Consider the following 27,618-nt stretch of genomic DNA (forward strand, 5'->3'; position numbering starts at 1 on the left):
CCTTATTGATCCATTTCACCAAATTTCAATAATTAACTAGTTTCGGAACTGTCTTAAAACCTCTCTTCTCTTTATCTAGTTAGTAAGGTCCCGTTAGGTTTGAAACTTTAAAAACTAAAGTCGTCGCTATACTTAATAAAATATTTCGTTATCGCTTCTTTCAGGGCGAAAGAAAAAGACGTCGTTGTAGCGACAAAAGAAAATTTCTCGTCAAGAGAAATCCGGTTATAATGGAACGTAAAGTTAAATTTACATTGTAATAATTCATCGAATACGAATTGAAGCAGTCGAGCATCTAAACAGATTGCATCTTGCAAGAAATCGAATGCGATTACGAACAAAGAAAATTGAAAAGGGGGCGGATTCCTTACATTTTCCTAGTTTTCCTTGAATGAATTTATTTATGTTGTAGGTAGCAAATAATTTTAAAATATTTTTAGAACTTTAGTTCTGTTTTGAAATACTAATAAAAATTATAATCTGATGTTATCAGCTCAGATATTTATGGAACAATTAAAACTAGAACTAATACTAGATGTAGAAGTGGTAGTGGTATTTTATGCTAACTAGTGTTACCTACCAGCCATCTTAAGACAGGTACGGCTAAACGGAATGTTTTTAGTTCTAGGTCTTGTGTTAGCCCTAGTGCTAGTGTTAGTGTAAATCTAGAACTAACATTAGACAGAGAACTAGAAACATTCGGGTTTAGCCGCATGTCTGTCAAGACGGCTGAACCCGAATGATGCTAGTTCTAGGTTTAGTGTTAGTTCTAGTTTTACTGCACCAACAGTATAAAATCTAGCGTTATCTAGTACTAACTGACACTAACTAGCAGTGTCACTAGAACTAACACTAGACCGAGAACTAGAAACATTCGGGTTTAGCCGCACGTCTCTCAAGACGGCTAAACCCGAATGATTCTAGTTTTAGGTCTTGCGTTAGTTCTAGTGATAGTGCTAATGTAAAACTAGAACTAACACTAGACCTAGAACTAGACACATTCGGGTTTAGCCGCACGTCTCTCAAGACGGCTAAACCCGAATGATTCTAGTTCTAGGTCTTGTGTTAGTTCTAGTGATAGTGCTAGTGTAAAACTAGAACTAACACTAGACCTAGAACTAGAAACATTCGGGTTTAGCCGCACGTCTCTCAAGACGGCTAAACCCGAATGATTCTAGTTTTAGGTCTTGTGTTAGTTCTAGTGATAGTGCTAGTGTAAAACTAGAACTAACACTAGACATAGAACTAGAAACATTCGGGTTTAGCCGCACGTCTCTCAAAACGGCTAAACCCGAATGATTCTAGTTCTAGGTCTTGTGTTAGTTCTAGTGATAGTGCTAGTGTAAAACTAGAACTAACACTAGACCTAGAACTAGAAACATTCGGGTTTAGCCGCACGTCTCTCAAGACGGCTAAATCCGAATGATTCTAGTTTTAGGTCTTGTGTTAGTTCTAGTGATAGTGCCAATGTAAAACTAGAACTAACACTAGACCTAGAACTAGAAACATTTGGGTTTAGCCATACGTCTCTAAAGACGGCTAAACCCAAATGTTTCTAGCTCTAGATCTAGTGACGGTGCTAGATAGCACTAGTTACTACTAGATAACGCTTATTGTATATTATTGTTGAACTAACACTAGATTTAGAATTAGAATCATTTGGGTTTAGCCGCACGTTTAAAGATAGCTAAACCGAAATGTTTCTAGTTCTACGTCTAGTATTAGTTTTACTGACAGTGTTAGGTAGCACTAGTTAGCGCTAGATAACGCTAGATTTTATGTTGTTGTTGAAGTAAAACTAAAACTAACACTAGACCTAGAACTAGAAAGTATCGGGTTTAGCCGTGCGTCTTCAGACTAAACCCAAATGTTTCTAGTTCTCAGTCTAGTGTTAATTCTAGTTTTAGTTCAATAAAAGTACACAACAATCTAACACTGAGTAACAATTAAAGCTAGATCTAACACTAGCATTAGAACTAACACTAAACCTATAACTAGAATCATTCGTGTTTAGCCGTCTTATTTAATACGCTAAACTAAAGCAAATAATATTAATTCTAGTTTTTAAAACTAACACTAGCAATATCACTAGAACTAACACTAAACCTAGACATACAACAAAGTAATATACAAAATATACAACAACCTAACGCTGAATAACAACTGAAATGATTAAAAATTTAATTTTAATTTAAGATAATAATTTCCTACCAATACAACTTTTTGCGTTTTTTGTAAATAATTAATTATGACATGAAACGTTATTTATTATATTCCCATTCAATAAAATATTAATTATGGTTATTAAATTTCTATGTTACGTTTATTTGGGATTATTTGTATCAGTTTCAAAGAGTTAGATGGTAATTAATTAATTTGAAAATCATTAAATAAATTACCAATGTTTTATTAAAATATTTTATGAATAATTAATGGAGAATATAAATCTATTAAGGTTCCAAAATGTAGTCAGTCTCTAATATTGGAAAGTTTTGAATGGAGCCCGTACGATGTATGTGAAATTACGGGAACAAAAGCGATTTATTGCCGCCGATACAACCGGGATTTCGCTTCCTGTTCAACCTCATCTCCGCCCTGTTTCGAACGTGGTATATGACACTCCGAATTCAGTTTATGACAGATTTTAAATTTTACGAGACTTTGGGCAGCTTTTAATTTATTAATTAATTTTCCCTATGTAAATAACTAAGTAGTAAACTATTAAAATAGCAATTTTATGGTGTTTTTGGATTGTATAGTGGGTCCAGGAGTAACCAATACATCTTGAAGGGTAATAGAATAAATTTCCCATCGTAGAATGTTTGTTAGGCGGCCGACTGTTTTATTTAGCCAGTAGATGCTTTAAATTCCGGAATCGAACTTTACAGGGATCGGAAATTCGTAGAGCCGCATTTTGCACGAAAAAACTTGATTCCAAATCGCCCTGCAATCAGAGTTCTGGCAGTATATCTCTTTAATCGGGCACGTGCAGGGAAAAACTCCCGGGAATAGTATCCTCTACACTAAACAGTGGAAGACGTCGCATTTCGACCATTGGAATAATTTCAGTCCCAGTTTCATCCCTGTATAAGAGACAATTGTAGAACAAGCCCATTCCACACGTACCATACCCAGGCGTTTATTTTCTACTTTAGCTTTAATAGTACCAATTTTGCAGGTATTTAGTTTCTCGGAGTTGGCGTTCTATCGTTAAAACAGAATGACCGAGGCGAACAATCTAACAATTCACCAATACTGCTTGAATTTCTTCAATTATTTAAGTTTTTTGGAAACAAAATTTGTGATTTAAAACTTTTTTGAAATGTCAACGAGTCAACAATGTCCGTTACACTATGCACCTAGTAAAACGGTGACGTTGAATTTCCGCAAACAGGAAAAACGGGATAATTAGAAAGGGAAGTTGTCGTACTCTGAATACATAATTTGGGAGCACTGGGTTGTTTGCGCTTCATTTGTACAAATGCGCGTCCAACCTGACTTCCGGTTTTATTGTTCACATTTTAGTATTTCCCGACACGAATGGATGTGCGGAAATCTCTTTATCCTTTTTTCTCTAAAAATATCTAGGATACTTGGATTAGAAGACCTCTAATCCGCTATGATTTGATAAAATCTTGACACGAAACTTTCAGTGAAATACAATAGTTTCTTCGGTGCCATCTCCTACGTTGGTTCTCCTCCCGCCATCCCAAGCGCCCGGGGACTGAAAGTAATAAAAAGATAAGCGGTAAACATCCGGGCTTATAGAGATCGTGCCGTCGCGAACGGTTTCAGCAAATTTAATTTGTAAGGAAACGGACGTATATCCCTCTTGAATTACCGCAGTTTCGAAATAGGGTGAAAACGTTATTAGTCGACGTCGGCGCTAGGTCGACGGAACTTTGAGGGCTCTAATTAAGGATATTATTTTGAGTACTTCTTAATTAAATTGTCTAGTTGCCGTTGGCAGACGTAAATGTAAAATACCACTAATTCGTTACGGCTTACACTTTAACCGCTTCTAAAGGTTGATGAGTAAGTAAACAATATTCAAAAGAAAAACGAAGAAAATAGAAAACTTTAGGGTTTTTGTAATAAACTATTCTTGTGGGCTCAATTTGGACTTAATCTTGGACTTAATTGATTTACCATCATATTTTAGAAGATATATAGCTAGCTACAGCTTTAGCTATATACCCGAAGGCATACAGACCAATTAGCCTAACTTCATTTCTCCTCAAAGGAATGGAAAAGGTAATCGATCAATACCTTAGGAATGGAGTGCTTGTCACGAATCCACTCCACCCTAGCCAACATGCTTACCAGAAAGCAAAATCAACAATTACCGCTCTCCATGCTTTGACTAGCACTTTAGAGGAGGCAATTGCATCCAAAGAGATAGCCCTATGTGTTTTCATAGACATAGAGGGTGCGTTTGATAACACATCCTATGAATCCATAAAGAAGGCTCTAAACGTAAAAGATATACATTCGTCGACAATCAAGTGATGTATAGCCAGCCATGTTGAAAAGTCGACAGATCACAGCCAGTCTGGATGGCGAGTCGCTGACTATAAAGGCGCTAAAAAGATGGCCCCAAGGTGGAGTGCTAAATATGATACAATCATAACTCAACTAATGCAGAAAGCCCTACTACTCACCAGTACTTGGTGTAGAAGCAACGGGCTCAGCATCAATCCCAATAAAATCGAAATAGTCCCTGGAGAAGGAAGCTACAAATAAAAGCACCCTCCAGTGAAAGCAGAACTATTAACCTAAAAACAGAAGTTAAATACCTAGGGGTAATACTAGACAGTAAGGAGCTCACACTTAGATAAGGTGAGGAAAAAGGCAGCAATAGCAAAGGGTAGCTATGGGTTTGGTGGCTAAAAACAAAACACAAGACAGCACAACAACAGCTGGCACAAATCCAGCGGTTAGCATGTCTTAACATAACGGGTGCAGAAGAAGAGTATGATAACTCCGTCGCAAAACAAAACCCAAGAGGTTTTATGCCTCAGCAAAGGGGATCTAAGGATGCTCTCAGGTTACCTAGCCGGCCATGCGCCCCTAAAATACAATCAATACATCAAACTTGTCGACTCCCTTGACACCTACCAACATAAAGGTTCAAGACCTCAGGACAATACTAAGGTTCATCAAGAACCTACATTTGCCTTAAACCTTTGAAGGGCTAAAATTACAATAGATCTTATAGGTCGCGATAACGAGAGGGGCGAAAATATGTCGAAAATTTGTATCCAAGCGAGCATAGAACCCTAAGCGCTTCCTCATCTTCAATGTTGATGGGGTAAGAAAAATAGTTTTCTAGACCAAATTTATCATGGTCTCAATTCATATCAAAATAATCTGATGCTAAGAGAATCGAAGAACTAGTTGATTATTATTCCAATCTCTCAAAGTTTTTATAAATGGCTATTTGTAATGTAAGTTTTTTGTGGACTACTTTATTTATATGTACAGGACAGGATGGGCCAAATTGGGCACTTTTAAAGTAAAACTCCTATTTCTATAAGATATACAGGAAAAATGATATTAGTGTCTGAGGCTCGATTTTTGTAAGAAACTTAATGGCGAAAACCGCATATCGATATCTCTTACGGTTTCAGACATACAGGGTGTTTTTCAAAAAAGTGCATTTTCGAAAAGTCGTTTCTTATTGATAAATCTTCGTTTCTGTGAAAACATTTCCAAAGCAACTTTTTAGGTAGAATTCAATGGAATAAGTTAGCTTTCCCTCAAAGCAATATTTTAGTAGTTATTGACATAAAAATGATTTTTTTAAACGGAACACCTATATATTTTTGCAAATTCGACGAGAGCATAAAATTTCCTTTGCAAAATATAGGACACTTGATATCTCGTTCATTACACCTCAGACAGTGATATCATTTTTCCTCTATCTTTTATAGAAAGAGGAGTTTCCCTTTAAAAGTGTCCAATTTGGCCCAACCTGTACAAAATTCTTCCAAATGGTTCACAAAAGTGACGATGACACTTTCACCACTGATCTAAGCGACTTCAGCTTAATGTCATCGCACTCTCCTCCATTATTTATCAAATACAATTTTGATGCTAACTTTGATTTTTTAAGTAAAATCGATTTTCCTCAAATATCTGTGAATTTTGATCATTTCAAAAAAAATCCCATAAAGAATGTACCATAAAACAAAAAAAAATGATATAACGTGTTTTGCTGATGAGAGAAAAATGAAGACAACAAGGATTGGCAGTTAATTTTGTCCCGTAGAGGATTAATCAAAAAACTTGGTTAGACCAATCTCGGAATATATCGCGCTTGAAATGAGCAATATAGGGGCTGTAGCAGAGAGCCGCGCAACGCCCTCGTACATCAATTTGACATATGCGCCTTGCTTTTACCTCTCCCCAGTGAAATACTCGCAAATGTTGAAATTCTCCCTTTGAATACGAACGGGTATAACGCCAGAAAATTTCGCACGCCCCACTTGCTTTCCCGAATTGTATTAGCATGCATCATGGCTTATTATCACGTAATCATAAATCTACGTCGAGAAAATACCTGGAGATGCAATTTTTAGATCATTTAAAAGTTAATTATTTTAAAATAAAATAAATAGAAACGTACCTTAAATCAATAACATGCACGTTCACGTATAATATATTCACAAAGTTCGTATATAAAGTTAGTACACAAATAACTCACCTAAGCCGTTACTGTAGATGGACGCCATCCAAATGAAGAACAGGAAGGCATAGGCTCTTCGAGGGCTCAGCCCAGAGTATACTTTCGGTAAACACCGGGGGCCACTCATTAGTACTCAAAATTTGGGCAACTTCCTTCGTGCTTTGGTTACATCATACCAGTTCGTAAAGTTATGAAACTCTAGTCTCCTCTATGTACACAGAGACACACACACAAAACGGTCTCGTTTCCGAAGAGAGGACGATGCTAAGCGCTTTACGTTGCCGTAACGCTATCTCCTTCGGACATACGATGACGGTGAACAGTGTATATTTTATGTACACCTGCCTCTTACTGCATTAGGTAGTTGGTACCGCAGTGTATAAGCCGCACTAAACTACGTACGAGCTCTTAAAGGTAAAATGTTCTTAGCCTCGACTGTCATATGAAAATATTATGACCGCCACTGGGGATACCGTCTACACAGGAGAAATACGTCTTTTATTGCCACGAATGTAATGGAGTGTATGTTGATGTAATAGTTTTAAACTAAATACATTAATAGGTAAATGGGTTTTCATCCATATTGATATATTATATGTGTTTTTTAAAAATAAACAATATATTTTATAAATTAATTAACTCTACCGGTTTCGGCCTAGACCATCATCAGGAGTCTCGTGAAACATATAATGATTATATGTTATATGTTTCACTTGACACATCTGCTACATCCCTATTCTCGTTTTCTAAGTTTAGTCCATTCATGATATATCAAAATTCCTCAACCTTATACAACGAGACTCCTGAGGATGGTCTAGGCCGAAACCGGTAGAGTTAATAAATTTATAAAATATATTGTTTATTTTTAAAAAACACATAAATACATTAAATTCGAAACCAGTAAAAATTTAATATAAAAGAATTAAAATATTTTAATGAAATTGTTGTGGATAAAAGTGACCTTAAAATATGTTTAAAGTAAAACGTTTTTTAATTATTTCTTGTGATGCAAGCCTTTTTAGACGTTAGTGTAGTTGGCGTTGTGTTGAACTGAAATGAGATTTTTCTATCCTTTGTACAAGAGCTTTAAGGATAATACGCTCTAAAATTGCTGTTTCTAGCAACAGTCGAGTTTACTCGGAAAATATTTACCTAAACCATCACCATTATCTTTTATAATCACAGATATCTCTAAGATCTTTAAGCATCTTTAACATTTCTAAAACAAGACATTTATAAAACTTTTAACAAAAAATTGCTCGTCTTTTAGAACAAATCTAATAAACTTATCTTTGTTCGCGTATTCTTTGAGAACAATTTTATACCGCAGAAAAGAATTTGCTCTGCAATATTAAATTTCCCAAGGAAAATGGTCACAAGTCCAAGAATACCATCGTTTATTGATACAGAACACGTTTCATACAAAACCAACGGTGTTAACTTTTCCTTCTTTGAATTATAAAAGAGTTACTTCGCTTTTAGTTATATTTATCAAAGTTTGAAAAGCGCAAAGCTAAAAAGTTCCCCAAGTTTATCGTATATTTAACCTCGTTATGTATTTACGAGCTTATAACATCTTGAAGGTAATCTCTGGAGATTCGGTCGCCTCAAAATGGGTCGCAACCTTCGAATCGCAACGTTCAAGAAAGTAATTACCTAAAAGTCCCTTACATCAAGCCGAAAACGTTCTGTGTAACCATCAAAATTGAAATATATTCTTATGAATATGTAGAGACACGTCGCTCCGTTGCCCCGGTGGTGCAGGAAATGCATTATTTATTAAAATATTAAAAATTCTTTTCCAACGGGCGCGCTTACTCAAAAGAATACCCCAATATAATTCCTTAGTTTTCTAAAATAACCCACCCAAACATTCATGAGGGAGATCCGAGTATTACAGCGTCCACTTTATTTTCCTTCAAAATTACTTGCACGTACAACAAAATAGGTTTATTGAGGAGAACCATTTAGTTCCTTTCTTGTTTTTCGTGAAGCATCTTAGCTATTTATTTAAGTTAATGAGTACAACATGAATACAACACAAAAACAAAACGACATTTTTAACCAATTAATCACAAACAGTAAATTTACTTTACTTCTATTAAAATGTTAGGATCAAAATTTATTTCATCATGCAATTTTAGGTGCCTTAATTTTGATGTGGATTACAAAGTCGGTAAATTCACCGCACATGAATGATTGCTCTGAATGATCACGAGGCATTTCATCTACAGTGTGTTAATTAATTATTGTACCCGACGTCATCATTGCAAGTATGCAACCAATATTACAGCGCAATACGCATCATACGCAAACCGCGTATTGCAATACCGATACTGTGATGTTGGTTGCATACTTGCAATGATGACGACGTCGGGTGCGATAATTAATTAACACACTGTATATGGTGACATCTTCTTCGTGGCGTCTTGAGAACTATATTCTCTTGAGGATTAGAAATATTCTATATCTTATCTCATCATACAAAACAAAACAGACAAATCCCTTATATTTTTTAACATAATATATACTGCTACGAACCTGGACAGGGAAGAAGGAGAAATGTAACGGCTACCCCGCAACTCTTCTTGCTCCACCCTGGCAACCACGTATATCAGCTTGACATACAGTGATACAATAAAGTCTACATACACCCCAGAAAATGATAATATCTTAGCTCCTGAAATGTAATTCAATGAATTTTTTAAATGAAGGGTATTAGAAGCCTATATTATTTTAATACAAAGTCGAAACAGTTCAACTTGTGCTACGAAGTGAAGGCTACAGCAGTAAATTTAGTCGCACGTCTCTCAAGACGGCTAAATACGAATTATTCTAGTTCTAGGTCTTATGTTAGAGTTTTAGTTCAATAAAAATATACAACATCGTGATATCTTATGCTAACTAGCGCTACTTATAAGTGTTTCTAAAACTAACATTAGACCTAGAATTAGAAACATTCGGGCTTAGCCGCACATCTCTCAAGACTGCTAAACCTGAATTATTCTAGGTCTTGTGTTAGTTCTAGTGATAGTGCAAAATTAGAACTAATATGGACTTCTTACATGTTTTGTTAAAAAATTTCACATTTCGGAAGCTGAGATATTATCATTTTCCGGACTGTATGTAGACTTTATTGTGTCACTGTAGCTATAATGTTTATGCCAATTTCTGGTGTTAGTGTGCTCTGGAACATCTGGTTTGTTTCCGCTCATGTCTTTCTCCACGTATATTCAAAAAGGTATGTGCTGGATTCCCATTCTTGCATTAATTGTTATATAGACTCATTCTGATCATATGTTTTTTCGATAACCGCATTCCTTTTTATAACCAGCAACTCTATGGGCAGATCCTGTACGAGCCAGTTACTCAAATCAGTATTCTTCTTTGAATTCTACTGGTTTTTTCCACGTTCTTCTTAATTTCAAACACATAACTCCAGACCCAACCCAACTGAATCTGACCTCTTTTTAGTTATTTGCTAATATAATACAACTTTTTATTTTTATTTGCCCATTAAAAGCTAACCCAATCCTTTTCTTAGTTATTTACCCTCTGAGGAAGCTAACCTAATTTTTACTAACTTTTTGTTGGCATACATTTGTTGCAGTAATTTTTGATGCAAACTTTTTTTAAGTTATTTACCCATTCAACTGGAAACCAACCCAACCTTTGCTTTTAAAAAGACGCGTTTTATAAACACCGTGCATTTGACACAGTAGTAGTTTATTTGCTGAGAGAAAGAATGACCAAAGACAGAAATTATAGACGTAAGAAGAAAAAAATTTTTTTGGAGATACTTTTGTAGATTAATATATCGTGTTTCTGTATTATATGGATTTAATCCTTCATATCAATGATACCACAGAAACTAGGTGATAATCGATTAAGTCGTCTTAAAATAATAGCATTACGTGTTATGTAGGTAAATCACATTAGACATGCTTGAAAAGATAACAGATACACCCGCTTAGCTAATTGCACGGTATTCGAGTACTCAGCTTTCTCTTCGCCTCTCCTCCGCATTAATGAAACCAAGTAATTACCATAAGTCTACAATCAACCCCCTTTCAAAGTAGACTTCAATGTTATTTTGTACTGTTTGTTTTGAACCAGATCGATATTTACACAATTTGCCGAACTAATCCCACAGCAAAATTTACTCTCAAATATAACAAAATATATCCAACAAAATCTTTTCAGGTTTAAAAATAAAAACGGAACATTTTTTGTTGAGATATGTAGCAACACAAAAAATAGTTGAATCTGAAAAATTTCTAAATGGTATCAGTGATATTTCCAACAATACAAACAGTAAAACAATGAGTGGCAGTGCAATACCATTACCGTATCGAGTATGTACTGGTACTGGATGATACGCGGATAACCATTACATCTCCTCTTAATAGGTACACGGATTTTCCGGGCAGTAGTTATGCGGCAGTTGGTCTCTACATTCACTCATGATAAAGCCCTACATTTATGTTGGCATTAGTACAATATTTTCCAGGCTCATTAAACCTTTATGGGACATAGACAGAGGAAAGCTTTCAAATTGATGCTACTAAAACCGAGTGTAAATCTAACAGTTAAAACGCCTTAAAATTTTTTTAAAAAAATCTGCTATACAATTTAATTTAAATAAATTAAATAGTTTTGTTTGAATTTATATACTTTGCACAAACAATTGGATTTGGAATGTTCATATGCGAATTTAAACACGTTATTTGAAAATATATTTTATTCATAAAACGGTTTAAATTTAAAATGATTATTTTGTTTCATTCGTGAGTTCAAAGTAAAAGATTTATTCATTCCATTTTTTGGGTTACTTTATAACAAGATTTCGTAGATACCCCAATAAGTATATATATTATGTATTTTTATTCGAATCACGATCTCGAATTTCCTGATATCACACCGGATGTGTGACAGCTCGAACTTGTAACGTACGGCATTTCTTATAGCTTGATTGCAATGCGTTCCGTGGTGAGATCGATTTATAAAAGTAAGTTGAACTTTTCTGGTTCTTTTCCATCCCTTATTGCGAAAAAGGCGTTCGATCGATATCTACTATATTTTTCTTTCAAATCTTATCATTATTAATGGTTCCTTATATTAACCCAAAAACAAAAACTTAAAGAAAAATCTTGTTATTAATTAAACTGATTTTTAATTTTCAGTTTAAGCCACGAACAAACAGCGAACGGACGAACCCATTTAACATTCCCGCTAGAACAGATTACGGCCCTTTATAAACGGGGTAAGAAGTTGCGTCACGTTACCGGCGTGGGTATAATTAATTTATGCCGCGCAAAATCGTAATTAGAACAATGTACGTATAATATTACCTCGGCGCGCACATGAATATCGTCTCTGGGACGCGCGCTGCCGTTCATTCGTTCGTTTCACAGGAGGTGGCATTAATTAAACTCCCGTTCCTTCATTCTCCCTTTTCACGTCTTCTTGTTCCACTCTGCTACCGATCTGAAGACCGAAGTAGAGAACGGTGACGTGCCTTCGTTTCGAGAAAGAGCATCCATCAAGGTACCGAATACGATTGAAAACTGAGAACGAACGATAATTAAAAGCAGTTTAAATAATGGTGCGGCGAAGCGAGGCAGGTTTCAACGTTGCCGCGCCAAGTCGCGTCTCCGCCGACGTCGTAGTCGCTTTTCTGGTTACCGAATTAACTACAAACCGAGTTTGATGGCAACGAGCCCTGGTTATGTGTCAACGACAAAGGATAATGATAACAGTCGGCAACCAACCTTGCTACCTACAATTAACTTGTGGTATCTCTAAATAGTTTTTTTTTATTATTAACTCCTTTTTTGGGTCATTCCCTTCAATTTTTAGAACACAATGCTATTCTTGAAATATGCCTAAAAAAAATTTTAATTCAATTTAACTTTCAACACTGTTCTACAACGTTGTCAAATTTTCAAATGACTCAGTAAACGAGTACAAAAATAAATAAGTAAATTTTAACAAAACATTCAGTGAAATAATTAATAATATTATCTTTTAGATTGTAGTTAATACGAAGTAAATTAATTAACCAGTTTTAATTACACATAATGAAATTGTAATAACATAACCAAACAAACTAATAACTCAAATTAATCGTATTTAAGCCGAGTGAAATTTTAAATGGAAATTAAAATAAAAAAGAAAAACGGATAACAATGAAATTGAAAATTATTACTTAGCTTATCTTGTAGATTACTGAAGTTCTCGGATAAGGAAACTTGTATCGCTAACAATGATTCTTGATTGGATTGGAATAATTCTTCGGAATGGTATACTGGATTAATTGGATCAGGAACGAGTTAACTTTCTTGTTTATTATTAAAGGTGAATACTTTTAATCCAAACAATCTTCTTATTTAACTTCTTAAATAATAAGTTTATTATTTTTGAGGTTATGTCACAATGGTGATTGACAAGTAACCTAACTTTTATTTTGGTTTTTAAAATGCTCGAGGACAAAATTAGCGTGCGCACCTCATCACGTTCTAAATCACACTAAAATCCACCCCTCTCGTTTGTTTATTGCAAGAAAGTTTTAAATAACGTGTTCTGATTGGTTAAATTCTTCAACTTGAAATTCGTAATTTAAATTTCTCCGGTATTGCCAACTTCGAAATGTCAAATGTCACCAATCAAATTTTATTAAAAATTATTGAAATTTCTATTTTAACAATATTTATGCATGAAATGTTGTAGTGTTGTAGTTTTATTGCTTTAACTTTGTTTTGCTGATTTCGGAACATTTTCTTTTAGATTTTAACGTCCAGCTTCAAAAATATATTCAAATATTTAATGTACGGATTTTCGTCCAATTCTTCATCAAAACTCTCATGGATTGGATGGTTTTCCTTCTTGACATGCTAAGATTATCGTTTTCAATGGTTTTAACCGGATAAACATGAATTACAATAAGAAATTAATGAATAATGAAATTTGAGGTTAGGTTACTGTCAAAATTCTATAAAATTACTTCGTATCGACTTTACATGGATTAAGTACAATAAAAAACGTAAACGATCAACAATTCTTAGGCCAAACAGGTCTATTTCTTATTGTTTTAAAATAAAGCTAAAAATAAACTTTTTTTTAGGGTCGTCAAAGTAATTAAATTTACAGTTTTCTGTAAATTATAACTAATATTAAAGAAACATATTTTTGATATTTAAAACAAATACATTTGTTGAACTATTTAATTTATATTTATTTTACACAAAAGTTGGAATAGATTGCATTATTTCACATTTTTTATTAATATTTAATAGAAGTATTATTATTAAATGACTTAATAAATTATTGATAGATGGCGCTCATATATTTTTTTTTAATTCAAATAAACAGCAACATTTGTTTGTATTCAAATTAAAAATCCTGTTTTTTAAGATGGATTACGAAAAGTTTAACATATTAGAAAATAAAGTAAATTTTATATAATTTTTTAGTAGAATAATTTTTAGTTATAGTACCGTAATTTAAAGGAAACTGTAATCTCTTTGACAACACTAAAAAAAGTTTATTTTTAGCTTTATTCTAAAACAATAAGAAATAGGCCTATATAACCCCATATTTTTGTAATCAGAAAAAATAACGAATTTAATTTTCGCCTCTAGGAGAAAATAAAAGATGATAGCGCTTTGAGATAATGTACAGGGTGGTTCATCGAATTTGAACCAGGAGGACATTTCCAGCTTTCATTTAAGATATAACTCAATCCTTAACTTCCAGTAACACAGCGGAAGTAATTTTTAAAAAATCACTCCTAATTAAAAATAGATTTCAAACTTTCTTCTACGGCTTTTCATTCAAACATTCCAGATTACCATTTAAGATCAATAACTAAGTATTGATCTAAGTAATCAGTATTCATCACTTAAGGAAGTTATTGTTGTTTAATATGCAATTGTGTGCTTTGAGGCGTTTAGAGTTGGTTGAGACTGTTAAACTTTGTAAACTGTTTAGATGATGACATTACTAAAGTTAACGTGGACGTTTCGTAAAAAATCTTAAAAATATAAACGTGTTGCGATAAAAAAATAGGAATTTTTGACGGCTCTCTCGTTATTTGCCGAACTAAATCCATCCGTACCGTGTTCAGAATCGTATATCTAGTTTTTTTCAGTGGTGACAGAAAAGTTCAAAGCGTAACGTTGCTAGCGTTAGTGTGTTTCTGACTCGAGGGGCATTAATTACATTGATGGACTTGTGTAAAATGACAGAGCTGTATCCATTATTCATGAGTACGCACATCTCCTAACCTTCCTCTATCGACTTCCTGGTAACCGGGTTGTGGAAACACAACCGAACCAAAACCCTCGTTCCTAAAATGATCGAGTTGGCATGTTTGATTATCTCAATATGTATAAATTAATGTGCTACAAAAGATTTTTCGTTCTACATAGATTTCGTAAGTTTAAATTAAAAAAAAATATATATAGATAAGAAATATTCGTAGAAATCGAAGGAACTTGACATGTAGTGAATTGCCATATCGGAAAATGTAAACTTCATCTCCGGGTCTCTACGAGAGCTGTCTGGTAAACTGGCACGAAAACGTACCTGACGCAGATTAGAACCGATTGAACGTTTGACGTAAATATCTGGACCTGTTCGCGGAACCAATGCACGGAAATGTGCACACACGTTCTATTCACAAGCAGTTTCCAAATGTCCTACATTCAGAATCGTTGTTGAGTGTTGCAATGGGTTTTTGCAACAAAAAAAATTGAGATTAATGAAAATAATCCAGTATTTTGTATCAATAACCCAAGAAAATCCAGCATAATGGACTAATCTTATATGACAATACCTTGTTTATTGTTAAATCTAAGTGCTTCAACGCATGTTATGGTATTAGAGGGACCTAAACGTTGACTAAACACAAAGAGATTACGCTGTCTACACTATATGCTACGTATATACAAGACGGTTTAGAAAGTTTCATATTAATCGTGTGTAATATACAGAAAGGAAACTAATTCAATATTAATATGAATTAATTTAATATAATTATGTATTTGTGTTGAGATTGTATTGATTAATTAAAATGCTTGGTTAACATTGACTTTAGTCCAATTAAAGTATTATTTATTTTATAACTCAGACCGGATTTATTCGTTATTGAATAAACAAAGCTAACGACCAATAATTCTTCCCCTCGGTACAGCATGTTGGCCAGAAATGGGGGAAGCGTTGGACACTTTAAAGTTACCGCATAAATCTTGAAACAAAGCCCGAACGGTCGCGTTAATAGTATTTTACGTCTTGGATAAATACATCGTCGCGCCCATTTATATTATCACCAAATAAAAAGGTCATCCAATTATTTCATGATAAATGTGGTCCTACTTTCCGACTTATAAATCAAATTCTTCTTCTATTATCTAATATATCTATAAACTGTATTTATTCTACGATTTATTTCACTTCATTAGTTCCGTACAACGAATATTTTCACAGCACAATTTTTAATTGGCAATTTCTGTTTTAATATTTCAAACCATTTCATTTTTAATAAATAATAATTAAATTTAAATTGGTAAACAATAAAACTATTGTAACGGAAAATTAAAAAAAATACTTAATAAAAAATTTAAGTACCGTATTGCAATTGAGTTTTATTGCGTGTATTTAACGTCTATGCGAAGTGTATTTCAAACTCATTTATTACGAATCCAATAAATTAATGTAGATAAACAAGTCAGTATATTGACAACTGCGATAAATTTAACAAAACGTATTATAGCAAAATAAATCATACGTAAAACGATACAAATTTTACGATAAAGTAAAACTTTATTATCAAAATTAACATATATTTTAACATATTTATAATTATAGATTAATATATATCAGTGTGTCCACTAATTTTTGATCAAGATCTAGTCAAGAGAAACGTGGTAATAATTGAGTTCAATCTTTTTATGGATTTAGTCTTTATGGCCTATTACTAAGGTTTTATGTATAAAAAGTATTTCCCCATCGCTTTTAGTTTATGAGTTATAATTGAGTTAATTTTCAAAAATCAACAATTTTGATGTTTAATCGATTTAGAGGTTATAAATAAAAAATGGTAATAATTGGGTTCAATCTTTTTGTGGATCTAGTTTTTATCACCCATTACTAAGGTTTTATGTATAAAAAGTTTTTCTCCATCGCTTTTAGTTTTTGAGTTATGATTGAGTTAATTTTCGAAAATCAACAATTTTCATGTTTAATCGGTTTAGAGCTTATAAATAAAAAATGGTAATAATTGGGTTCAATCTTGTTATGGATCTAGTCTTTATCGCCCATTACTAAAGTTTTATCTATAAAAAGTATTTCCCCATCGCCTTTAGTTTTTGAGTTATAATTGAGTTAATTTTCAAAAATCAACAATTTTCATGTTTAATCGATTTAGAGCTTATAAATAAAAAATGGTAATAATTGGGTTCAATCTTGATATGGATCTAGTCTTTATGGCCTATTACTAAGGTTTTATGTATAAAAAGTTTTTCTCCATCGCCTTTAGTTTTTGAGTTACGATTGAGTTAATTTTCGAAAATCAACTATTTTCATGTTAAATCGATTTAGAGCTTATAAATAAAAAATGGTAATAATTGGGTTCAATCTTGTTATGGATCTAGTCTTTATGGCCCATTACTAAGGTTTTATGTACAAAAAGTTTTTCTCCATCGCTTTTAGTTTTTGAGTTATGATTGAGTTAATTTTCGAAAATCAACAATTTTCATGTTTAATCGATTTAGAGGTTATAAATAAAAAATGGTAATAATTGGGTTCAATCTTGTTATGGATCTAGTCTTTATGGCCCATTTCTACGGTTTTATGTATAAAAAGTTTTTCTCCATCGCTTTTAGTTTTTGAGTTATGATTGAGTTAATTTTCAAAAATCAACAACTTTGATGTTTAATCGGTTTAGAGAGCTTATAAATAAAAAATGGTAATAATTGGGTTCAATCTTTTTATGGATCTAGTCTTTATGGCCCATTTCTACGGTTTTATGTATAAAAAGTTTTTCTCCATCGCTTTTAGTTTTTGAGTTATAATTGAGTTAATTTTCGAAAATCAACAATTTTGATGTTTAATCGATTTAGAGCTTATAAATAAAAAATGGTAATAATTGGGTTCAATCTTGTTATGGATCTAGTCTTTATGGCCCATTTCTACGGTTTTATGTATAAAAAGTTTTTCTCCATCGCTTTTAGTTTTTTAGTTATGATTGAGTTAAGTTTCAAAAATCAACAACTTTGATGTTTAATCGGTTTAGAGAGCTTATAAATAAAAAATGGTAATAATTGGGTTCAATCTTTTTATGGATCTAGTCTTTATGGTCCATTACTAAGGTTTTATGTATAAAAAGTTTTTCTCCATCGCTTTTAGTTTTTGAGTTATGATTGAGTTAATTTTCGAAAATCAACAATTTTGATGTTTAATCGATTTAGAGGTTATAAATAAAAAATGGTAATAATTGGGTTCAATCTTTTTATGGATCTAGTCTTTATGGTCCATTACTAAGGTTTTATGTATAAAAAATATTTCCCCATCGCTTTTAGTTTATGAGTTATAATTGAGTTAATTTTCGAAAATCAACAATTTTAATGTTTAATCGGTTTAGAGCTTATAAATAAAAAATGGTAATAATTGGGTTCAATCTTTTTATGGATCTAGTCTTTATGGTCCATTACTAAGGTTTTATGTATAAAAAATATTTCCCCATCGCTTTTAGTTTATGAGTTATAATTGAGTTAATTTTCGAAAATCAACAATTTTAATGTTTAATCGGTTTAGAGCTTATAAATAAAAAATGGTAATAATTGGGTTCAATCTTTTTATGGATCTAGTCTTTATGGTCCATTATTAAGGTTTTATGTATAAAAAGTATTTCTCCATCGCTTTTTGTTTTTGAGTTATGATTGAGTTATTTTTCGAAAATCAACAATTTTGACGTTTAATCGATTTAGAGCATGATTTTGATCAAAATCGACTTTTTATATAAATGTCTTGCCAAGATCGACCGAAAGGTTTAAAGTAACCTTCCTTTTTTTGCTCTGAGGCCTAGATATTAGATATTTCAGACTGCTTTGCGATCGACGTTATGGACACCACTGATATATATTAATATATTTAGTAAAAAAAGAATGACGATAAAGTATAAGCAAATCAATTTCTAATCAAATCTTTAAGGAAGCTACGAAATGATTTTCACTTCTCAACGTAACATCCGGGTTTGACACAACTCCATCCTATCCTAAAGTTACTCAATATCCGGCAATGGGATTTCACGACTAAGTTTACAGTTGAACTTTTATGTCAATTTCTGGATGTGGCAGCAAACATATTTTAGATAGAAATATCTACGGTGTTTCTTTCAGTTTCATAAAAAAATATTTTCAGTGCTTTCAAAAGTTTTTCAAAAATACAATATTAAAACACGATCTATCAATTTATTATTATCCCAAATAGAAATAATATTGGAATAACTTCATTGAAAACCGCATTTCATGAGTAGGTCTTTTCGATCGTTTTAAAAAGAACTTCAACTCGAATAGATTTTATTTCTTTTAAATGTCATACGAGAGAGGATTCATATTTCCTAATGAATTTTGTACAGTATACCACTCCAATAAAATGAGCTAGGAAAACCACAAAACACGCACAGTTTGTAAAGGTTAACAGAACTGGGATATGTTTTTACGTAAAAGCTTTGCGTTAAAAAAACCTCCGGTTATTTTATCCTCCATTTAATTAAACTAATTAATTAATGTTTTAAAAGTAAATTGTAGGGTATAATTTAAAGGTCAATGAAGTATAAACCGTCACGGTAGCACAGATCATTTATCATCTAGTTGACATTACTAATGGGTAATAAGTGGGTTCGTATTGTGCAAGTATAATGCATATGCAAATCTACAACAACTGTAATGCTAATTCAGGTTGAGTATATTCAGCGAAAATTTTAAAAACAACTCCCTAGTTATGTAAATTATTCGTTAATTTTCGAAACATCTCAGAACTTAATTAACTTTATTATAATATTTCAACACAAAAAGTGTTCCGGCAGGAAAGAAACTATTTCTTTTTCGTTTAAGAGGGTTTTGGGGCCAAAATTTAACGCTGCCGAATACATTAAACGAAATACAATCTCGGAAAAAGTGTCGGCTGAAAATAGAGCTCAAACGAATCTGTGGGATCCCTTCAATTTATATGGACTTAGAGTTGATTCGCAGGATTGGATTCAGTATTGTCAAACGACACGGTTTTATCCCTACTGCTCTCCCCGGATGAGATTCTTTTGTGCATCCTTAATAAAAATCTAAATGTGCAAATTGCATATATTGAAATAAAATTTTACGTCAAAGGGAAAATATGGAGACTTAATTTAATTTATATTTAATAAAAAAATTTTTAGATTTTTCTAGAACTATATGCAATAAATGAAACAAAAAAAAATAATTGGTTCGAAATAATCGAAATGTGTGTAGAACATACAATTAAATCCTGTATCTGATCTTCAATCAAGCAATGCAGTTCCAGCCACCAAAAAATCCTATTTATTTTCATGGTTTTCCGGTTACACTCTTTTTTTAATTTGGTTCAGATTAAACGTAAATAAATGGAAAACTGTACACGTTGAAAACAGTAAATACCAATATCAAATAGATATTCACATTTATACATCATGAAATGAAAATTATTTCAATAAAGTTTATGTAATGTGTGTGTTAAACACAACCAAATTGAACCAATTTTTAATATTTTGTAGTTTTAACATATTCTTGTATAAAATAAATTCGTACGTAAGTTATCCCTGGAATATAATTTGATATTAAAAAATTCCAGCATTAGCCACATTCTAAATCCAGCCACTTTATTAAATAATTATATAACATAACAGAATGCATATCTTAAAAAAGAATGCAAAATGAAACGTTTGGACGACACGACGTTAACAAAATTCGACCAAAAAACAAACTAAACAAAAGGGGACATTTTAAAGTAACGGAATTATAAAAGGCGTCGTCGTCGGTGTCCCGGAAGTTGTGCACCATCGTTCCGGAACATCTACTCTTTCTACTGCACCGGGTAAATTTTAATTTAATTTAAGGTGAAGTGTTTGGAATAAGCAGAGAAAACGTCTACGAAGACGAGTTTACTTTCTTAAACGGTACTGCTTAAACTGTACTGCTGTTATATCTACTTATAAAGTAGGAACAATTTCTTTTGAACATTAAGGAAAAATTTAAAATGTTATGACAACTAGATTTATTAGTATTAAAAAATTAACTTTTGTATGATAAATTTGCTTTAAAATGTTTTTCACTTCATTACGGTATCATATTTGGTTCTTAAGTAACATTAAGGGGGTGAGGGTGCGGTGAATCCTAGGTAGGCTTGTCCTACTTGTTTTGCCGTACTCAGGGTTTTTGTCTTATCGTCACCCTAGAATTATCTTGTGATATATCCCAAAACGTCAATGTTGGGGAAACTCGACTTTACAGATTTCATTACTTTTTTATACTTTCTTTTAATTATATTATCAACACTCTTTACTCTTCATAAAGATATATATAAAATGTAATGCAATTCGTCGTCTGTTGTATGAATTTTGAAGAAATGTACTGAAAATTTGAAATAATTGTTTTGGATTTAGAACAAATTTCGACGTTTTCTTATTTCTAGAAAAATATATGGGATATTGCACATTTTTTTATTAACTAATTAGTCTATATCCACTTGTTTTTCGCAATAAATTCGCCTAAAGAATTCTTTGATAAAAAAACAAATTATATGAAATAATTTTAATTCGAAGTAATGAAATCTATAATTATTAACAAGAATTAATAGATAAATTCATTAATAAGCAATTTTTCTAAAACAAAAGATTTATTTTTTTATCTTATTTATTATTGTATTTTCTTAGTTTATTCAATTATTACTGCACTTTTTTTATTTGAAAGCAGTGCATTATAAAACGCCTTTTCATCTTCATGTGGCACATATGACACAATTTCTGAAAGATGTTTTCTCTTTAGTTCCGGTATTTTAAACTCCTGATTCGCCACGGGAAGTTCTTCTGATAAGTGATATGGAACTACTTTTATTTCATTTTTCTTTCTTGATACAAAGCGATACATTTTCGCTTTTGTAAAATCACCTTCAAATTTTTCTCGAAATTCGATATTATTTATATTATTTTTATTATAGATTATATGTTTCAGTCTAGTATAAGGAATAGTTTTATAATTCAAAGCTTTTGAAATCTTTTGAAAATCGAAATAATCATTTGGCTGCATTTGAATGACTTGAAATTTTAATTTCCAAGATGAGGGAATCAATAATAGTTGACGAACTAATGAGATGGGACTCCAAATTTCAATGTTGCGGATATGTTTCTCAATTAAACTATGTGCATTATCGATTTCTTGAAAATTTCCATGTCCTGGTTCGCTGAATTTTTGTTCTATCGTCTCGAGATCCTTACTTTTTATAGAGTTTAAAAAATATTGTAAGGCGAAGGACATTATCGAATTTTTGTTTTGTGGAACGCAACTGTCAGACCACAGAATAAGGCTTTTGAGTTGAGGATTATCAATCATAATTTGCGTTAGGATTTTAAAAATTGCAGCAGCAATATGATTCGCCCCACGACCTGCTGAAAATTCGTGCCAAAGTGCATTGTAGATTACTTTTGTGTTACTTAAATGCGCGGTTAAATTATAGCACGAAAGTTTTGTCTTATAATAGAAATTGGAAACATTAGCTTTTGGAGGTGAAAATGTGTTTTGTAAATCAAATGTCACAATCCCAACTTGAACATCATTAAGAAATCTTCTTCTATCTCTATCTCGTTCGTTCTTGCACAATTCCTTTTGACGGATGTGGTGATCGTGTTTATTAATGTCGTCTGGAGAAGGTTCTTTAGTGGTTTTGAATAATTCACATTTATCACAAAGATCTTTTTTAGGTTTAAAAAATCCAATGTTAAATTCATTATTGAAGATATGAGAATATATATTAAATTTTACTGGAATTTTAGACGAAGACCTATAAAATTCATACATTCTTCTGAGATTGAGTCCTCTATCCAAATACTTTTTACTAGTTTGTGCTCTACAATAGTGTGATTCTACTGCTGGGAAGCTACCAATATGACCCCTTACTTTGTCTTTTTGCTCATCACTAATAGTTTTTTTGCAATGTTTGCCATGTTTAGGACTTCTTGGTACATTTTCATTCATATTATTTTTGAAGAAATAGTAGATCCGTTGTTTGCTTATATTCAATGTATTCAGAAAATACTCTTGGCAAACTCGAACTTCCACTCCGGATACATAGAAATAGTATTTATAGCTGTATGTTTTCTTACTAATTTCTTCTTTTGTTCTTTTGCGTAGCGATACAATACGTTTGACATGCTGTGAGTAGAAATGGAGTTTACGTTTGTCATCCAAATTCCAAAATTGATTATGGATATGATCCCTCTCTTCTCCATTAATTGCTTGTGAACATTTGAAACTACATTTTTCCGTATGACATGTCGCAGTTTTTACTTTCTTTTTTGGTTTTAAATTTCCTTTACAATCTATGTATTCTTCTCCTCTTTGCCTTTTGTTCTTTTTTATATTTTGTTTCCACGAAGAAGGATTTCTTTTACGTTTCTTGTTCAACTTCTTTATTCTGTCAATTCTATCTTCATCAACTACGTTTTCATCAACATTTCCATTAGAATTATTTTTCTTATCTACATCTAATCTATCATCAGCATCGATTAGATTTGAGTCATTTAATTGGTTACTAAAAAGTGGCAAATAATAGGTATAACGAGAATAATAAATGTCACTTTTTCAAATTTAATAACGCAGGAATTGACAGTTGACAGAAATGCATATAAGGGCGCCCCTGGCGGCGGAAGCAATTATGAAAACTACGGATTTTTATTGTCAAAATCCCCAAAACAAATTGAATGGATTTAGCACAATTTTGTTATCGTATAGAGTGAGAGGATTTAGAACAAAATATGACGGACTTGGTTCATAGAACATTATAATTCTGAGTTCATATAAGGAACAAAGTTTTTTCAAAGTATTAACTAAATTTTGGATATAGAACAAATATTTAGTAAAAATTTGGATTTGAACCTAGATAATTCTAATGTCTGAATAGATTTAGAACAAGCTATTTTTGCTGAAATTTTCAATGTAATTTTCTTCAAAAGTACCAAAATGTGATTTAGAACAAAATAATTCTGGGCTGACGTTATGACCTGAATCAAGACCGACACTGCAGTTTTTACTGCTCCTTCACGAGGTGCCCCTGTACCATACCAAAAGTGTCGGATCTAGACTTGCCAGACGATAAACAGGCCTCCCGCCCGGCTGTCGTCGCGTGTTATACCATGCATGCCTATTGTTTGTGGACCTGTTCCACGGGCAGGGCATACGGGGGATCTTGGCTTAATTGCCTGGGTCAAGAGGAGACAACCTCATTAAAAACCCCAAAGTGAATGTGGAACAGCTTATGCAGAGCACTTTAGGCTGTCATCTGACGGTCTTGTCATCCGGGAAGTGATGGCTGCTAATAAGCGGACTCTGGAGACCTACCGCCCTTCAGTTTCAATAGGCTTATCGGGGTATGGGAGCACTGCCTCGATGGACTACCCTTTCTGCCCTACTCGTGGGATTAGTAACAGTATAAACCTCGATCCTGAAAAGGAAATCAAAAAGATGGCGGATAGTCCTCCATCACAATCTACACTTGTGGTAGCCGGACTGTCCGCACCCAAGTCAAGTTCTCCCTCTCTGGAAGAGGAGCAGGTTCTTCTGCACTCTGAAGGGGAGGAAGATGAGGTGGAGGCTGTTAAGGCACTAGACAGTCTCACCCTTAAACAAAAACGCCTGCGGCTGCCAGGGTCCACTAGAAGGAACCTGCGCAAGCTTATGGGGAGCGGACGGTTGAGCATGTTTTATGCCACTGCCCTGCCGTTAACCGTATCAGATTCTCGATTTTTGGGTCGCAGTTTATCTCCTCAAAAGATCTGAATGACCTTTCGCCGAGCAAGGTATTAATGTTCGTTAAGAGGGTCGCGGTGCAAGGTTGGTTGGTCCGCCGACCCGATATGTACTCTATGTAATGTAATGTAACATTAAACATTAAGTATCATCAATTAATGTCTGGGTATTTTAGCTTTGTGCAATCTTTTCTTGGGGAACATGACACCGTATTTTGTCATTTATCACTTATCCTCTCCTATCCAATCCTCAATCTCATCTCCAAGTTGGTACACTTTGGCAGCCTGAGCAAGCTTGTGGTAACCAAGCTAGGTTGTGGTGAGAAGCAGGGTCAGAACTGACGCGAGTGAAGGAAATGGTAGCCGAAGAATAAGGAGTTGATTGTGAAGCTAACAACTTTACCACGTAAAAAAGGCATTACTGAAACCTCAAAATTTAGCTTGATTAGACTATTATAGTAAAGGACCGGGCAAACGAAGCACCAACATGATTATGGAAACATGGAATGTGAGCAGTCTTAATAGGGCTAGAGCATTTACGGTGATCCAGGATAAAACGGTGAAGTATAAGATTAGCAACCTCGAAACCACTAGAAGAAAGCTTGGATTAAGCATCAACGGAGACAAAAGCAAACTCTTTATTGAGAGTGTCATAGTTGGAGATTACATCTTGGACAACTTTAGCTATCTGGGCAGCGATGTAAATACCAAAAACGATGAGTCTCGATAAATACAAAGATATAAGAAATATTAGATATTATGAGATTCTGTAATAGAGACAGAGGCATCAAACTGGGCACATATAGAATTGTTATAATACGTAATGAAAAAACAACTAGTAGATTGGTATGCAAAGAAAATGTTTCTGGCACAATCAGGAAGAAGACTCATGGCTGAAACAACGTGAATAGACTCTTCTGACTAGAGATTGAGACTGTTGGAGGTGCAGCATCGAGGAAGTTAAGTCTTGATTTATGCTGTAGCGCCATTTAAGAAGAAGAAGTGTAATTTTTTCTTTCTATTACCAACCTCTTTTCAGTGTTGCCCTTCTTCTCTATCTCGTTGCGTCTTTCGTTTTTCTGTTCATTCTTATTTTCTCTCTCCAGTCTTAGTTCAATGTCATTATGTTTTTTTCCATCCTTCCTTTCAGTTCAATCTCCTTCTTGTCTTTTCAAGATCATATGTTACCAGTTTCTTTCTAATCTGTATCCTCACTGCCAATCACCTTTTTTCTCTTTCCAGTTTCGTTACATTTCTTATTTCACTTTCGTAAATACTAAAAGTTGAATATGAATCGTGGAATATTTAATAGAAAAATTATAATATTATTTATTGTATTGTAGTTTTGATTTAATCTTTTTAAATCGATTGTCGTCAATTGAAATTTAGATAAAGTGGAGTTAAACTTTGTTATTTATGAAGAAAAAACGAGGAATATGCTGTTTGTGGAGACAGTATATCACCAGAAAAATAGAAGGGGAGAATATTGAGATTGATGACCTGTCATCGAAGGTTTGTGATTTAGACGCAATTTTCACCGAAAATAACGTTTTAAAAAAAAATATTTACGACCACACCCGAATTCGATATTTATTTTAATGTATTGTTTCAATTTAGTATCTAAACAATCCTTGAAATTTTTTTCTAAACCACCTTTGTTGTTGACGTTTCATTTTGTAACGTAATTGATAACATAAAAATGAAATACCTTGTATATTTAACTCAATTAGACGTGAAATTAATTGCTGGCTACCGCCTCTTGAATACATGAAGCGTAGAGTACCTACCGCACGCTAGCTATCAAATCGATTAGTTGTAGTGGCATCGTTGTTCGCTTTTCTTAAATAATACATTGCCCAGAGTGCAATTGAATTTATACTGTACAAGCGTGCTATAACGATGCGTTGTTTCCACAGTGGAAAGAGAATTTATCGGGGTTATAATCCGAAAATGTTATCATCACAATTTTCATAAAATATACCATTACGTTCAGTTCAAGCAAACAACATTTATTTATATAGCAACTCACCAAGTTTTTTTGTTTAAAATAAAATTTTCTAGCATCATAGTCTCTATTAAATAGCAAATGGAGTCAAAATAATTTAGAAAATCTCTTGGGTAATTTTGCACTCGAGTGCATATAATTTCCACAAACGGTATTCGAGCTTAGTCTTCGTTGTAGAAATTTCAGAAAGGGTAGCTGACACCCTCGAGCCCGCACCGTTTCACTGCCTGTATATTATAGTTAGCGAACTAAGTTAAGTAACTGGAATATAAACTTGACCATGTATTAAACTTGTTTAGGCGCGGTCGTATCCGAGTTCCACAAACGAATTTACGATTTTATTACGCTTATAACGAGGTGGGATTCATTTCACCACGATATCTGCGTTTAATGTTCATCTAAGCAATATATTTTGTAACTCAAATACGAACATTGTATTTATAAGCATGTAAATAACGAAATCCTTTCTTTTACAACGAGAAAAACCATCACTTTCGCTCGAAATTTGAACTCGAGAACGAATTGAGATATTATTATGAAATTAAAACCATTTTATAGAAAGTTTTAGGTAGTTTTAACACACCAAAAGAAATCCTTTCATTGTTATAATTCTCGGTGATACGATTTTTTAAATGTCACTTTGAGTTATTGAGGTTAAGCTGAAAAGGATACAATTTAAAAAGTTGTATCTCAAGAATGAATTGAGATATCATCACGAAATTAAAACCATTTAATAGTAAATTTAATGTTGTTTCAGTGCACACAACCTTATTCTTTTGTTTTTATAACTTCCGGTGATACGATTTTTTTAATATAACATTGTAGTTATTGAGTTAAGTTGAAAAAGTAAAAATTGAAAAAATCCTATCTCAAGAACTAATTGAGATATCA

At 33.0% G+C, this 27,618-nt stretch overlaps 1 protein-coding gene across 15 annotated transcripts in view; it reads right to left on the reverse strand.

The window, feature by feature from the left end:
• The window catches only part of LOC111423616 (uncharacterized), a 155,039-nt gene that overhangs the window by 22,413 nt on the left and 105,008 nt on the right, over positions 1–27,618 (reverse strand). For 3 of the 15 annotated variants that reach the window (XR_011639580.1, XR_011639581.1, XM_023056885.2), the window contains exon 2: positions 6,707–7,164. The exons of 2 other annotated variants lie outside the window; for them this stretch is intronic. Coding sequence is in view for 10 of the 13 variants with exons in the window: in XM_023056885.2 (XP_022912653.2) it covers positions 6,707–6,815 (109 nt within the window). In the remaining 3 variants the exon portion in view is untranslated. Of the gene's footprint in view, positions 1–6,706; positions 7,303–9,229; positions 9,323–12,039; positions 12,127–27,618 lie in introns of those variants that run through there. 10 more of the 15 variants (XM_023056890.2, XM_023056889.2, XM_071193919.1 and 7 more) reach the window with 8 other exon arrangements.

The sequence above is a fragment of the Onthophagus taurus genome, chromosome 2 (assembly GCF_036711975.1).
Source record: "Onthophagus taurus isolate NC chromosome 2, IU_Otau_3.0, whole genome shotgun sequence".
NCBI lineage: Eukaryota > Metazoa > Arthropoda > Insecta > Coleoptera > Scarabaeidae > Onthophagus > Onthophagus taurus.